Source organism: Camponotus floridanus, unplaced genomic scaffold, assembly GCF_003227725.1.
Source record: "Camponotus floridanus strain SB8 unplaced genomic scaffold, Cflo_v7.5 scaffold38, whole genome shotgun sequence".
In the NCBI taxonomy this organism is placed as follows: Eukaryota; Metazoa; Arthropoda; class Insecta; order Hymenoptera; family Formicidae; genus Camponotus; species Camponotus floridanus.
The window spans coordinates 1,619,297-1,632,768 of NW_020229525.1; the positions used below are offsets into that span (position 1 = coordinate 1,619,297).

The window sequence follows — 13,472 nt, forward strand, 5'->3', positions numbered from 1 at the left end:
CCGTTCGAAACGGAAGGAACGCTACCGCCATCACGCATCCGAAAATTAATCGGCGTGGGCGCAGCCGATAACGAATGGTGGTCCCGCCAAACGGCCAGTATATTTTACTTTGCTCTCCAATGTCTGTTATTTTGTGCGCATTCTGGCCATCCGCCCGGCACGATTTACTCGCCGAGTTCGATCAGGAATTTTCGAGTCGCGCGCACGACCGGACAAATACTCGCGAATCCATTAAAAAATTGCTGTCGATCGAACTGCGATTGCTTTCGAGTTGCGCGCGTGATGATTGTTTCTCGATGGAATGGCAAACGTTAATATTTGTTTTGCATGCGAAGAGGATGTCGTTGCGTATCTGACAAATCTGCGTGTCTTCTTTCGCTTGTTACCTTCTTGCATCTCACGTTTTACTCCCGCACCTGATTCCTCTTATCCGACACGCCGCTTGTTTATTAAGTTGCGAGCTATAGGCGTGTCATGTGATTAAATAAATACGTATACGTACACCATACACGTACGCATTGAGTCGCCACTTACACGATTTCATGATGAAGAAAATGTGTCTATGTTTTTGTAGCTTGTATTTTTTGATAAAATAGTTTTTGGCTTTCTTGTTTTCCTATATGACATTTCTTCAAAGTAATGCGATAAAGTAATAACACAATCGACACTAACATCAGTAAAGAAAGTTAATACGATTTTGCATATTTTATAATATATTACGTTTTGACATTTGAAGACATTGTGATGATGTAATTGTAAAATGTAATTGTAAAATGTACTGAGAATGTTATAATACGTTATTGTATGTTTATGCAAAAATAATTACTTATACGTACGCAAAATTTTCAAAAAAATTTAAAAATTATAAAATTCTCATTGTAATTTAATTAAAGCAGAAACATTAACGATCGTTATATATTTACCATCATAAAAAGATTTTAGATTAGAAAATAATTTTGTTATAAATTAATAAAAGAATGATTTTGTTTCTATAAAAATATCTTAATCAGTTAACTTTTTAAATGTAAGTATTTTAAGATTCATAATCGTTTGCTATGAGATCTATCACCTTAAAGAATTTTTTCATTATACACATGTTTATTTTACACGTTAATTTTATCTCATTATTTTTTCTAAAAAAATATAATAATATCACGTACTGTGAGGAAAACTATATCAATCATATATATATAAAGATTTATAATATATATATTTATACAACATAATTATATATATTAAATATATATATATACACATATAAATTTGAAAATAAATTTTAAAATTAAAATTAAAATTTTTAAATTTAAAATTTAAATTTGAAATATAAATATTTAAATTTAAATATTTAAATTTAAAATTTCAAATATAAATTTAAATATTTAAATTTAAAATTTAAATTTAAAAATTTAAATATTTAAATTTCAAATTTAAATTTAAAAATTTAAATTTAAAATTTAAAATTTTAATTTCAAAATTTTAATTTAAAAATTTAAAAATTTAAATATTTAAATTTTTAAATATTTAAATTTTTAAATTTCTAAATTTAAATTTGAAATTTGAAATTAAAATTTTTAAATTTTTAATTTTAAATTTAAATTTTAAATTTAAATTTTAAATTTAAATATTTAAATTTTTAAATTTAAATTTAAGTTTAAATTTTTAAATTTAAAAAAAATTAAAAGAAGGAATGCTAAGCGGATTATAAATTACGATTTTTTTAACATAAAAGTGGCTACAACTCGGAAATGACTTATTTTTTATGTTTATACAGCTTTTTTTCCTTCTTTTTGGGTTTCGAATCTGCGTACTTCCTGAAGTGCGGGCCATTTTCCGGACATCCTATATGAAGAAAATTTAAGAAAATGTATGTATAATCTATATGTTATTATCACAAAAGTGATTTATCGTTAAACAATTCATTGCATTTAATTCATCTCAATATAAATATATTTTATACGCCTTATTTTTTGAATTAATGAAAAATTCAATTTTTTTGCAATTTATACTAATAAAAAGAACTTATTTTGATAAACTTTTTATTGATATTTCAAAGTAATGCATATTATGCATGTCAATTTGTTTAAATCAAATAAATTTCTTCTCAGTGTATATTAAATGTATAAATTTTTATTAAAAATACTTTAGTATTTATTTCCCTCCCTCTCTCTCTCTCTCTCTCTCTCCAATTAGAAAATATTAATCTGTTTGATAGACATGTCAAAAAAGTATTATTTATATATAATTTCTTTCGAGAATGGTCTTTTCTTTGTTCTGTGATGGAATCAAAGTTGAACGTACAAAAAAGTACAAAGAAGTGGCGGTTGAATATCCCAGCAGGTCAAGATGAGAAAAGAAATACTCCGTTCTATCGGTCTGTTGTAATTCTGGATCGACGCGAATGACAGATGGCGTCTGCGTCGCTCGATTGCGCGTCATTTTCCGCCATCTTTAAATATAGTAAAACCCTTATCGGAGTAAAGCGTGTGGTGGCGTGGTTTCGTGGCTGACTGATAATCAGCAGGTTCCGGTTTTGTGATTACGCGTTTGATTCTTATATATCTGTCAAGAAGTGGACAGTGTCAAATTTTTAAGTTTAATGAAAGATTAGATGTGTGTGTGTGTGTGTGCGCCTAACATTTAACAAGACTAAACTTTAAAAAAAGGCAAGAGAGATCACAAGCAAATAGAAAAATTGCGAAATACGTTGGAAATCGTAATATTGTGTTCCTAAATAAGACGGAATAAAGAAGAAAACCTTTGTCGGAGCTTAGAGCATTGGTGGGTCATTTCAGTGGTACTGTATTCCTTAGCTCGAAAGTTTAATAAAGGAAAGAAAAAAACTCTCGCTCTCTCTTTCTCTCTTGAGTTATTGCTGCAAATCGAGTACTAATCAAAATGCCGAGTTATTGTTGCTTGCACTGAAAGATTTGCAAATAATCTGAGGTAACAAGTCCAAGGTGCACAAATTCTGATTTAGCATAATTCAGTTATCTGTAACTTATTATTAATTACATTATTTTTTTTAAGTTAAATATATATTTTCAATAGCAGGATATAAATGATTCTTTACCTATTAGTCATCTTTTCTGCATATTTTTTTTCTCTCTTTACTTGCTTATTTGTGTGGGAAAAGAACCACATGACACGATCTTCGAAAGCTTGGAATTTAATCTCGGAAACTGCTGATTAGAATTCATGCATTTCAACAAAGTTATTTGTCACTTGTTATTTCTAAATTTGAAATATGATTAACAATTTTTTGCACAAGTAGATAGAAAATTCTCCTATTCCATCTATATATTCATTCTATATTAACCTTTCTATTAACTACGTTGCTATCGTTGTAATATATAACTACATTGTAAAAGTAAAATAGGTATATGTGGACAATTTAGAGAATCTTATCTATCTCATTTGCAAAACTCTGGTTACATATTTTGTTATACACTTTGTCACGCAACATTTTTACGCACTTTATTAAACAAACGACACATCCCCCATCACATTCAGTCAGTTACTATTATTAAATTAATTATGTGGATGACAGATATAAAAATATGTACCTTCCCTCATGTATTTATATATATATGTGTACATAGTTTATACATGCGCGCATGCATAGCTTCAATGGCGTCAACTTCTTGTCACATGACCGATTTTAGTTTGTTCATATCCGAGGGCAGATGGCGTTGACACTGCCTCCCACTTTCAATGTTTTCAGAGACGCTTTCCTTTACGCATGCGCGTTGAATGTGACCTCATTGAAGTAGCAACCCGGAAGAAAAAGGGCGCTTTTGGATCCTCTATTTCTAGAAACAATTTGAAAATAACCAAAGGAAATATATATTTCCCTCGAGATACATATGAGATAATTGCTAAATTTTTCTTAGATTTGTAAAATATATATACATATATTGATGTCTGTATTAAATTATATCAATATTATAAAATATTAAGATTTTTGCGCCTATACGCCGCATACATACATCCCTGAATTTCCTTGCCACTGTGTTGCGCTTGCGCGAGGGAGAGCGTCTCCGAGAACAACACTGCCCACTTTTTCAAGAGAGAATTTGTGCATCTTGGACGAGCCGCGGAATCGTGTCGTGGGTACAGTAAGTCATTGCACGAAATTGAAACTCGTTCGGAAATATAGCGCGTTGCGCTTGTTTACGTATTGAATGTATCTATTTTCGCATAGAGAGATAATTCGTGCTAGAGACGCAGAGTGGCATGTCCAAAGAATTATCGGTTCGAACTTGATTCCGAGTCGATCACTAGATACGAACATGCGCATCGATATCGAGTAAAACTCTACGAGGTGCATTCTTTTCATTTGACGAAACATTTGACATTTTTCTGCTTCATATTCTGTGCATTTGTCAGCCTTCTTTCTTTTCGTGCCGTGATGTATCCTTTTCGGCCACTTTCTCTGTCTCTCTCTTTCTCACACACACACACACACACACACACATACACACACATCAATCGCCTTTCCCTTCGCCGCCGCGCTCTCCTCACAATCTTGTCGATTGTCAGAAAGTGATGACACATTGCATTTTCATAGTCCTGGTATAGGTGCATGCATCATCTTCTCTGCATTCCATCGCGCTCCCATATTTTGCGGCTACACCCGAGTGCAACGGCACGACGCATATTCGATCATAGTCGGCAGCACCCACGAGTCTTTTGAAGCTGTGGACGCGAGAGTGCGAGAGCGAGAACGAGTCGGTGAGCGAGCATGATAGAGAGAGGGTAGGAGGGAGGATACAGAAAGAGAGGGAGAGAGAGAGAGAGAGAGAGAGAGAGAGAGAGAGAGAGAGAGAGAGAGAGAGAGAGATTCTTCGATCGCGCCCACATTCCGCGCTGGAACATCTCGCCGGAACGGGATTCACTGACCCAGCGTAGTGTCGCGCATCTTATTACAGATTCTCACGAACGCTATCGACACGCGCAAGTAGATATTTGACAAAGGTATGCGAATTTAACGCGACTTTTCAGGCATTTTTTGCTTTTAACTCTTAAAGATCTCGAGTGACGCATTAATATCGAAATCGACAATTCTATGTGACTCGGTCTCATTGATGGAAGCGTTTTTCGCGCTAGTCTCTTTGCATTCTTACGAGCATTTCTTATTGCATAATTCAATGCAAATATCTATCCAAATCTTGTGATCAATGATTTACATGATAAAATAGTGTTTAGAAATTTGTAGAGTTCTATTTTATTCATTACAGACGCAGAGATAACTATTCCTCGGAGACATGAGTTATCCAATGTCGTCGAATCAGTCTAGACCAAGTAAGTCGATTATTTATGCGATTCAATCTGTCGTATTAGATGTGCCCAATTTGTTGTTTATGTATTTACACTTGTCTGAATTTCAGTGTCCCAAGGAAATTATCAGGGCCCAGGCGATTTGCCTATGGGTTCCGCAAAAGAACAGACATTGATGTGGCAGCAAAATTCCTATATGAATGATTCAGGCATCCATTCTGGCGCCGTTACTCAAGCACCATCTTTGTCCGGCAAGGAAGATGAAGAAATGGAAGGGGATCAATTAATGTTTGATTTGGACCAAGGATTTGCACAGGGTTTTACACAGGATCAAGTTGATGGTGAAAGAGAGATTACATTATTTTTTAAAATTAAATTATTACTATACAAAATGAAAGATTGTACATTACGATTATGATTGATCTTTCAGAGATGAACCAACAATTGAGTCATACTCGGTCGCAACGTGTACGTGCTGCTATGTTTCCTGAAACACTAGAGGAAGGTGTAGAGATACCTTCTACACAATTTGATCCAGCACAGCCTACCGCTGTACAAAGATTGGCCGAACCAAGCCAAATGCTGAAGCATGCTGTTGTCAATTTGATTAACTATCAGGATGATGCTGATCTCGCTACGCGCGCTATTCCCGAATTAATCAAGCTTTTAAATGATGAGGATCAGGTGGTTGTTTCTCAAGCAGCTATGATGGTACATCAGTTATCTAAAAAAGAAGCTTCCCGCCATGCTATCATGAATAGTTCGCAAATGGTAGCTGCCTTAGTGCGCGCCATTTCTAATAGCGACGATTTAGAATCGACAAAGGCTGCAGTCGGTACCTTGCACAATTTATCACATCATAGACAGGGCTTACTAGCAATTTTTAAGAGCGGTGGAATTCCCGCGCTTGTGAAACTGCTGAGTTCTCCAGTAGAATCTGTTCTCTTTTATGCGATAACAACTCTTCATAACTTATTGCTTCATCAAGATGGCTCCAAGATGGCTGTACGTCTTGCTGGCGGTTTGCAAAAAATGGTTGCTTTATTGCAACGAAACAATGTCAAATTTTTGGCCATTGTTACCGATTGCTTGCAAATTCTAGCATATGGAAATCAAGAGAGCAAATTAATAATTCTTGCTTCGCAAGGTCCGATAGAACTTGTGCGTATCATGCGCTCTTATGAATATGAGAAACTGTTATGGACTACTTCGAGGGTGTTGAAAGGTAAATTACCAATATATTATAATATTTTTGTTGAATTATAATTAAATTTTATTCTCTTTTATTAATCAACGATTCACTTTGTTTGTAGTATTATCTGTATGTCCGAGTAACAAGCCCGCGATCGTAGAAGCAGGTGGCATGCAGGCACTTGCTATGCATCTCGCAAATCCGAGTCAAAGATTAGTGCAGAATTGTTTATGGACATTACGTAATCTATCGGATGCTGGAACAAAAGTTGATGGACTTGATAACTTGTTGCAGAGTCTCGTTCTTGTACTCGGATCAACGGATGTGAACGTCGTTACTTGTGCGGCTGGCATTTTATCAAACTTGACTTGTAACAATCAACGTAATAAAGTATGTCGAAATAAAAAAAATACTTTTTCGAGTATCTTTTATAATATCTAGTATATAAATAAAGATTTCTAAATTTTTCAGGTTGCGGTGTGTAATTATGGTGGTGTGGACGCTCTCGTTCGTACAATTATCAATGCCGGCGATCGAGAAGAGATAACTGAACCGGCAGTATGTGCTTTACGTCATTTGACATCGCGTCACAATGAAGCAGAAATGGCGCAAAACTCGGTTCGATTGAATTACGGTATTCAAGTTATAGTTAAATTACTTCACCCACCGTCGCGATGGCCATTGGTGAAGGCGGTTATTGGACTAATCCGCAATTTGGCTCTTTGTCCTGCAAATCACAGTCCATTACGCGATCACGGTGCAATACATCATCTCATAAGACTTTTAATGCGTGCATTTAATGACACACAGAGAGTAAGTTATGAATTACATAAAATTTATTATATATAAAATATTTTTTCTATATACATAGTATTTTTTATAATATAAATTATGCAGTTTTTACTGAAATAAAATACATTTGTGTATGCTTATAAGTATTAATTATATAGTTTTTCAATCATTTAATTTATATTCTCTTTCTTTTATTTTTTGTACTATTACATGAAGATACTCTTTTTAGATATTTTTCTAATTCATAATTATACATTATTATAATTTAACATATATAACTTTTTTAATGTTTTTTATTTGCAGCAACGTTCATCAGTTGCTAGTACTGGTAGCCAACAGACATCAGGTGCATATGCAGATGGAGTACGTATGGAGGAAATAGTAGAAGGTTCAGTGGGAGCACTTCATATTCTAGCAAGGGAATCCCATAATAGAGCGATAATTCGCTCACAAAACGTGATTCCAATTTTCGTACAAGTATGTATCACTATTTTTATAACGATTCTTTTTTTAAGTGCAGAATCAAATTTCTCTATTCTTGGATTGTTCCTTAATTCTCAATCTATTTTAATATCACATGCACAGAATGGAAATGCCGCGATATGCTTTATATCTTTCACTCGCTTCTGTAATCTACACATGATTATAGTCACATAGTAAATGTACATCTAAAAAAGCGATTTCCAGCTAATCCAAGATAATAGGAAGAATAATGAAAGAAATTGGAAGGATTCTGTATCTATCATCTTTTCTATTTTTTGAAAAATCTTAATACAGCTTTTTTTCATACAGTTATTATTTAATGAGATTGAAAACATTCAACGCGTGGCAGCCGGTGTACTTTGCGAACTAGCAGCCGACAAAGAAGGTGCCGAGATAATAGAACAAGAGGGTGCTACTGCTCCTCTGACGGAACTACTTCACTCTAGAAATGAAGGTGTTGCCACTTATGCAGCAGCAGTATTGTTTCGCATGAGCGAAGATAAGCCCCAAGAGTACAAAAAACGACTTTCCATGGAGCTGACGAATTCCTTATTCCGCGAAGACACAAATTTATGGAACAATACTGACTTCAGCATGGCCCCAGATCTCCAGGTATCGTAAAAAATAGATACAGTAATGTGCATAAAATTATGTCTGCCGTGGCGAAATAGATTTACTTGCAAACACTATGTAACATAGCAAGCTTTAATTTTATATATGTATATATATGTATATGTATATATAGAAGCAGATTTTTATCTTTTATAAGTAGTTATTTTCAAGTACTTGCCAGGAGTCAGGTTTGTAATGTGATATAAACAGAAATACATCATAGCATGAAAATATATTACATACAGTTAGGTGGTTACATTGTGTTTAGTAAATTGTGCCACGTTATGATAATAAACTTTTTATTGCTCAGAGAGAGACACCCTCTATCTCTTTCGTTATAAGATTCAGGTATTTACATAAAAGTTTCCCTTGTAAAAGGTTTCTTTTTTGCAAAATTAATTTTGAGCACAGCTGTTTATAAATCATGTTTACAATCTCATTATCTATGAATTCAAATTTGCATCATTAGTGTACTCGCAAGTGCATTTATTTATGTACTATATAATATTTAGTTCAGACTCTTTCAATTTTTCCGCTTTAAATTTTTATTATTATTATATTTGCAAAAATGATAGATATATGTAATATGTCAAGATTAATTTCATGCAATTTTATATTGCTTGACAAGTTATAAATCTATTTTATGAACACTTTTGAAATGTATATTTCTTTCAAGCAAAAAGAAGCATGTACTTTAATATATATTAATATTAGCTACATCTTAAATTTTATGCTTAAGCTTTATACATAATTAATATCCAAGATTTAACGTTATTTCCGCGTATCTTTATATCAATATTTATTTAAAAGAAAAGAGGCGAGACGATCGTGTGTCTAATAGAGCAATAAATCGCAGATGCATTTAGACATTTTAAAATCTTAATTTATAGTTTGTACGATTATTAAGTGCATGGGAATGCATTTTGTCCCTTCTGCAGATGTTTTATTTAAAATTTGTTTTTTTTTGTATCGTTATATTATTCACATAAGCTCTTTTAGTCCTTATTATTACCATACGAAACTTGCCTATAATATAGCGCATATTTGTCCGTATTTCGAGGTGTCATGACACGCCTTTCTTAGAAAATGTGCTTTGTGTTGATCTAAGCTACCTAATCTTCAGGACATGCTTGGCCCTGATCAAGGCTATGATGGTATGTATGGCCAAGGACCTCCTAGTGTACACAGCAGCCATGGTGGTCGAGGTTATCAACCGCAAGGTAATTTATAAATATTATCATCTCATTTTTATATCGAATGTGCTGTTTCCAAATATTCGATTTATTACTCGATCGAATGTAGAGAAAACGGAATTTGAAATGTGTATATATAAAAACAAGTCTCATTTTGCTTTCATAAAATGTATTTATTATATATTGTTGCGCCTACGAGTCGATCTTGATCAATCTCGCAATTCATCGCTTATTCATAAATACGCCGAAAATAACAATGTTTTGTCTTATAAAAGGAACTTAATACAACTTTAATAGAGAAATAAGACTACAGAATGCAGAATAGAGAAATATTGTGCAATAATCATAGAAAACATACGAAACATCGGAGAGATACATCCATATGATAGCAGTCGCGAAACTTGATAAGATGGAGACTCTTCACAAGATATCTATTCTTTTTGATCAACAATTTAGTAACGTGCTCGGAAATTATCACCTTCGAAGAGGTACAGATGAGCGGATATCAAAGACCATTAAAAAGAACTGTCAAACCGAAACCATTGACATCTGAATATTCAGATGTCAATAGACAAAACATAAGAGAGGTGCAACGATATATATATAAATATAATTGTAATAATAAATTGCATATGGGCGGTGTATGATACATAAAGCGGAATAATTTTGTATGTAATAATGCTATCTTATAAGTCAATTCTCTGTGTTTTATATTTTAAAAATATATAAAGGAAATTATTAAATGGTTTACTATTCTTTTTAGTGTTCTTCTAATATAAATTAATGCATTTAATTGTATGTTATTTTAACAGCAGCTTAACCAATGGACTCTTAAATTAAAATACAGGCTATCAACAGTATCTCACAGTAACATAGGTTTGATATTTGATCTTTATCTATCGTTCTTGTTTTTATTATCTGGTTATTTGACATCTTCGATAATCGATTTTGGCTGCATGTTTAATGTTACATTGCAAATTATCTTTTCTCATTCATAATTAAAAATGTGTCATTCAATGTATGCGTAGAGTGCTGTAATAATATTGTTTCAGGCATCTTTGTTTTTTTGCATATACACATATTTACCCTTTTATTATTTTTCTTTTACTGTAATATGCACTTTATAGTAGAGGAGTCACACATGTAGGAGAATAATATTTGTAAGTAATTAGTTAGTGATTAAATAAGATATTTTTTAATTACTAGTGTTTGTTTTCCAAAAGGAACTATTATATAAATATTTATCATTAATTTTTTTGAAAAAAAAATGGATAATATCATTCTTTCTTGTTTTTTAAAAAGTATTAATAGTGATACTTTTCGTTTGTCTTATCATTGCAATGAAATATAATAAAACTGTAATATTAATTATTATATCACTTGTTTCATTGTTATGTAATTGAAACTAAAGAGAGTTTAAGGTTTTTTTTTAAATATATTAAAAAAGAATACATATGTATTATATGTGTGTGTGTGTGTGTGTCTATATATATATATATATATATATATATATATATATATATATATATGCGTGTATATATATTCCACGTGTATCTGTTTGATTAATTTAATATTATTAATAAGTGATTACTTTGATTATTAAATAATTTTTGTCTTACAGCTTGGCATAAGGTAGATTTATGATACAAGAATATGTTGTATAAATTAATTAGTAATCATCAAGTGTGATATATAATTATATGTAAATTATAATCATAAATTATATATATATATATATATATATATATATATATATATAATTTATATGATTATAATTTCTAGAGAGAAAGGAAGATGTAAAGTTATTTTTAGGACGCATAGCAAACTACATTTTATCCTGTAACATTAAAAAATTGTAAAGCACTTTTCAAGTTATTGTGCTTCACTGATTAATAAAGTCTGCACTTTGTGTGCAGTGTAATTTTTATGGATGTAATTATTGCATGAACAATAAATAATAGAATGTTTACAAAACAAGATATTTTTTTTATATAACAGGTTATGACCAGATACCAATAGACTCAATGCAAGGATTGGAGATTGGTGGTGGATCGACGTATGGTGCGATGGACACTATGGACGTGGCGCACGAGGGTGATTTGAGCTTCGATCATTTGGAAGAGCTGCCTGCACCGCCGCAAGATAATAATCAGGTCGCGGCCTGGTATGATACCGATCTTTAAATCCATGCCATTCTGATGCAGTCGCCTTCGGATCCACATCCACGTAGTTCACGATCGTATCGTCGAACGGAAAGTGAAATATTCGCTAATCCATATCCGTATCGCCTGTATGTAATCGCCTAATATGATCATTCACCCGAGTATATAAACATTATATCGATGTATTAGAATTAAGGAAAACTCATGTAGTTCGTACACAACACATGTATCGTTTAATTGTCCGTACAAATAAACTGAATGATTAAACAAAATGCGTTTCTTATTGTATGATTGAATAAGAATAAGAATCAATTCACACATATATAACAATCATTTTTGATAATAATTACAACTTGCATTTTGGAAAGTAGAAGAATCATTACTTTTTAAATGATTTCAATTTAGATATTAATAGTACATTAAAATAATATCGCGTTGTATAAAATTTCTTGTCCTTAACGTTCATAAATAGGAAAAAATTGTATGGATTTTAAATAATAATTAATTCATTTAATTCATCTTAAAAAACAATTGAAACAATTTATGAAGGAAATCATTAAGTATTAATTTTTGCGAATAAAATACACGAATATTATTGATCCATTAAACGTGAAGATTAAGAATCTTTTGTTTTAATATTAATATTCATGCAATGGGAAGAATTTTGTAGGGAAAGACTTTTACTTATCAAGTTTGGCAAGCGCTAGTTGTGTTAGTTCTCAAAATAAAATATTACATGTGATCACATGTGATGTTAGATACGCACAATTTGTTATTATTCCTTGTTTTCTGTTATGTTGATGTGCATAGAGTATGGTCAGATAATCAATCGTTGATCGACTCGCATGATATGCACTTGTGTGTAGATTATATGCTCCGAAGATTTATATTTTATATTAACGGTTGTTTCTTAACACGACATGAAAAGAATCCATACAATATTAGTTGATTAATCAATATATGTAGTATTAGTAATTTCAACTCTTGAATATATTCTAACATTAGGATACAGTGAAGATGATTGCATAAAATATATACGTAAGTAGAGATAAAAATAATTTTATATATGCTATATAGATAATACATTCTTATATACAGATGTAATTATGTAATATACAGATAGTAGATAAATTCATTTGCAATTTTCGTCAATTATTTGGTAATTTTTTAGATAATGCATTATTTGAACAATAAAGTTGCATGAGTTAAAATGTAATTTTTATGAATACATTTCTATCTAAATAAGATTTATTGTATTTCTATTTGCGAGTATATTTACATTCTTGTATTTGTATTTTATTAGAAACGACGGATCACCGTTGTAATCGAATCAGAATAATCGACAAATATGTATGTGGATATGAAGACGAAATATTAAGTATCAGAGAAAGAAAACAAAGAGATTTTATACGTGTTATATGTTCTACATATATTATTTTTAAGATACTAATATTAATATTGTGAATTTATATTTAATAAGACAAGTATCATATGTCCATTTGAAGAAACCAATAAATTATAATACACACTCTGAGATTTTTCAATATTTTTATATCAAAAATTAATTTACGTTAATTTGCTTTATACTTTTTAGATGTGTGTGTGTGTGTGTGTGTGTGTGTGTTGTGTATGTATTAGGTGGTAAACTTAATTCCTGCCGATTTTTCGTCTCCAAAATTAATTTGTTTCGAAGAGAAGATAAATAAAATTAATCAAAGTAATTTCCTTCATTTTCTATTACTTTTTCCCATCTCTCCGGCA

The 13,472-nt window shown here is 31.6% G+C and overlaps 1 protein-coding gene and 1 long non-coding RNA gene across 12 annotated transcripts; one reads left to right on the forward strand and one right to left on the reverse strand.

The window, feature by feature from the left end:
- Window positions 1–1,708: 1,708 nt before the first annotated feature.
- Window positions 1,709–3,551, reverse strand: LOC109610464. 2 transcript variants are annotated; one of them, XR_003123171.1, is made up of 5 exons: window positions 3,317–3,551; window positions 3,071–3,231; window positions 2,756–2,991; window positions 2,299–2,559; window positions 1,709–1,839 (listed from the first exon to the last, which is right to left on the reverse strand). It is a non-coding gene; the product is annotated as an uncharacterized LOC109610464 (long non-coding RNA). The 2 variants fall into 2 exon arrangements; XR_003123170.1 differs by having other exon boundaries at window positions 2,756–2,997.
- Window positions 2,583–11,983, forward strand: LOC105257727 (armadillo segment polarity protein). Of its 10 annotated transcripts, none has more exons than XR_002192848.2 (11): window positions 4,002–4,115; window positions 5,238–5,301; window positions 5,388–5,618; window positions 5,708–6,502; window positions 6,591–6,859; window positions 6,941–7,282; window positions 7,565–7,738; window positions 8,054–8,356; window positions 9,465–9,576; window positions 10,362–10,425; window positions 11,548–11,724. XR_002192848.2 is itself a non-coding variant. In XM_011268541.3 (10 exons), the coding sequence occupies exons 2-10, from the start codon at window positions 5,265–5,267 to the stop codon at window positions 11,730–11,732; spliced, it is 2,448 nt and encodes an 815-aa protein (XP_011266843.1). In that variant the 5' UTR covers window positions 2,583–2,778; window positions 5,238–5,264; the 3' UTR covers window positions 11,733–11,983. The 10 variants fall into 10 exon arrangements, 8 of the variants coding, with proteins under 8 accessions (XP_011266843.1, XP_011266854.1, XP_011266842.1 ...); XR_003123169.1 differs by having other exon boundaries at window positions 9,480–9,576; XM_011268541.3 differs by lacking the exons at window positions 4,002–4,115; window positions 10,362–10,425 and adding an exon at window positions 2,583–2,778 and having other exon boundaries at window positions 11,548–11,983.
- The last annotated feature ends 1,489 nt before the right edge of the window (window positions 11,984–13,472 follow it).

Coding starts and splice junctions, on each gene's coding strand:
- LOC105257727 (XM_011268541.3), top strand. CDS start 5,265: ATGAGTTATCCAATGTCGTCGAATCAGTCTAGACCAA. Junction 5,302..5,387: donor GTCGAATCAGTCTAGACCAA/GTAAGTCGATTA, acceptor TCTGAATTTCAG/TGTCCCAAGGAAATTATCAG. Junction 9,577..11,547: donor TCGAGGTTATCAACCGCAAG/GTAATTTATAAA, acceptor TTTATATAACAG/GTTATGACCAGATACCAATA.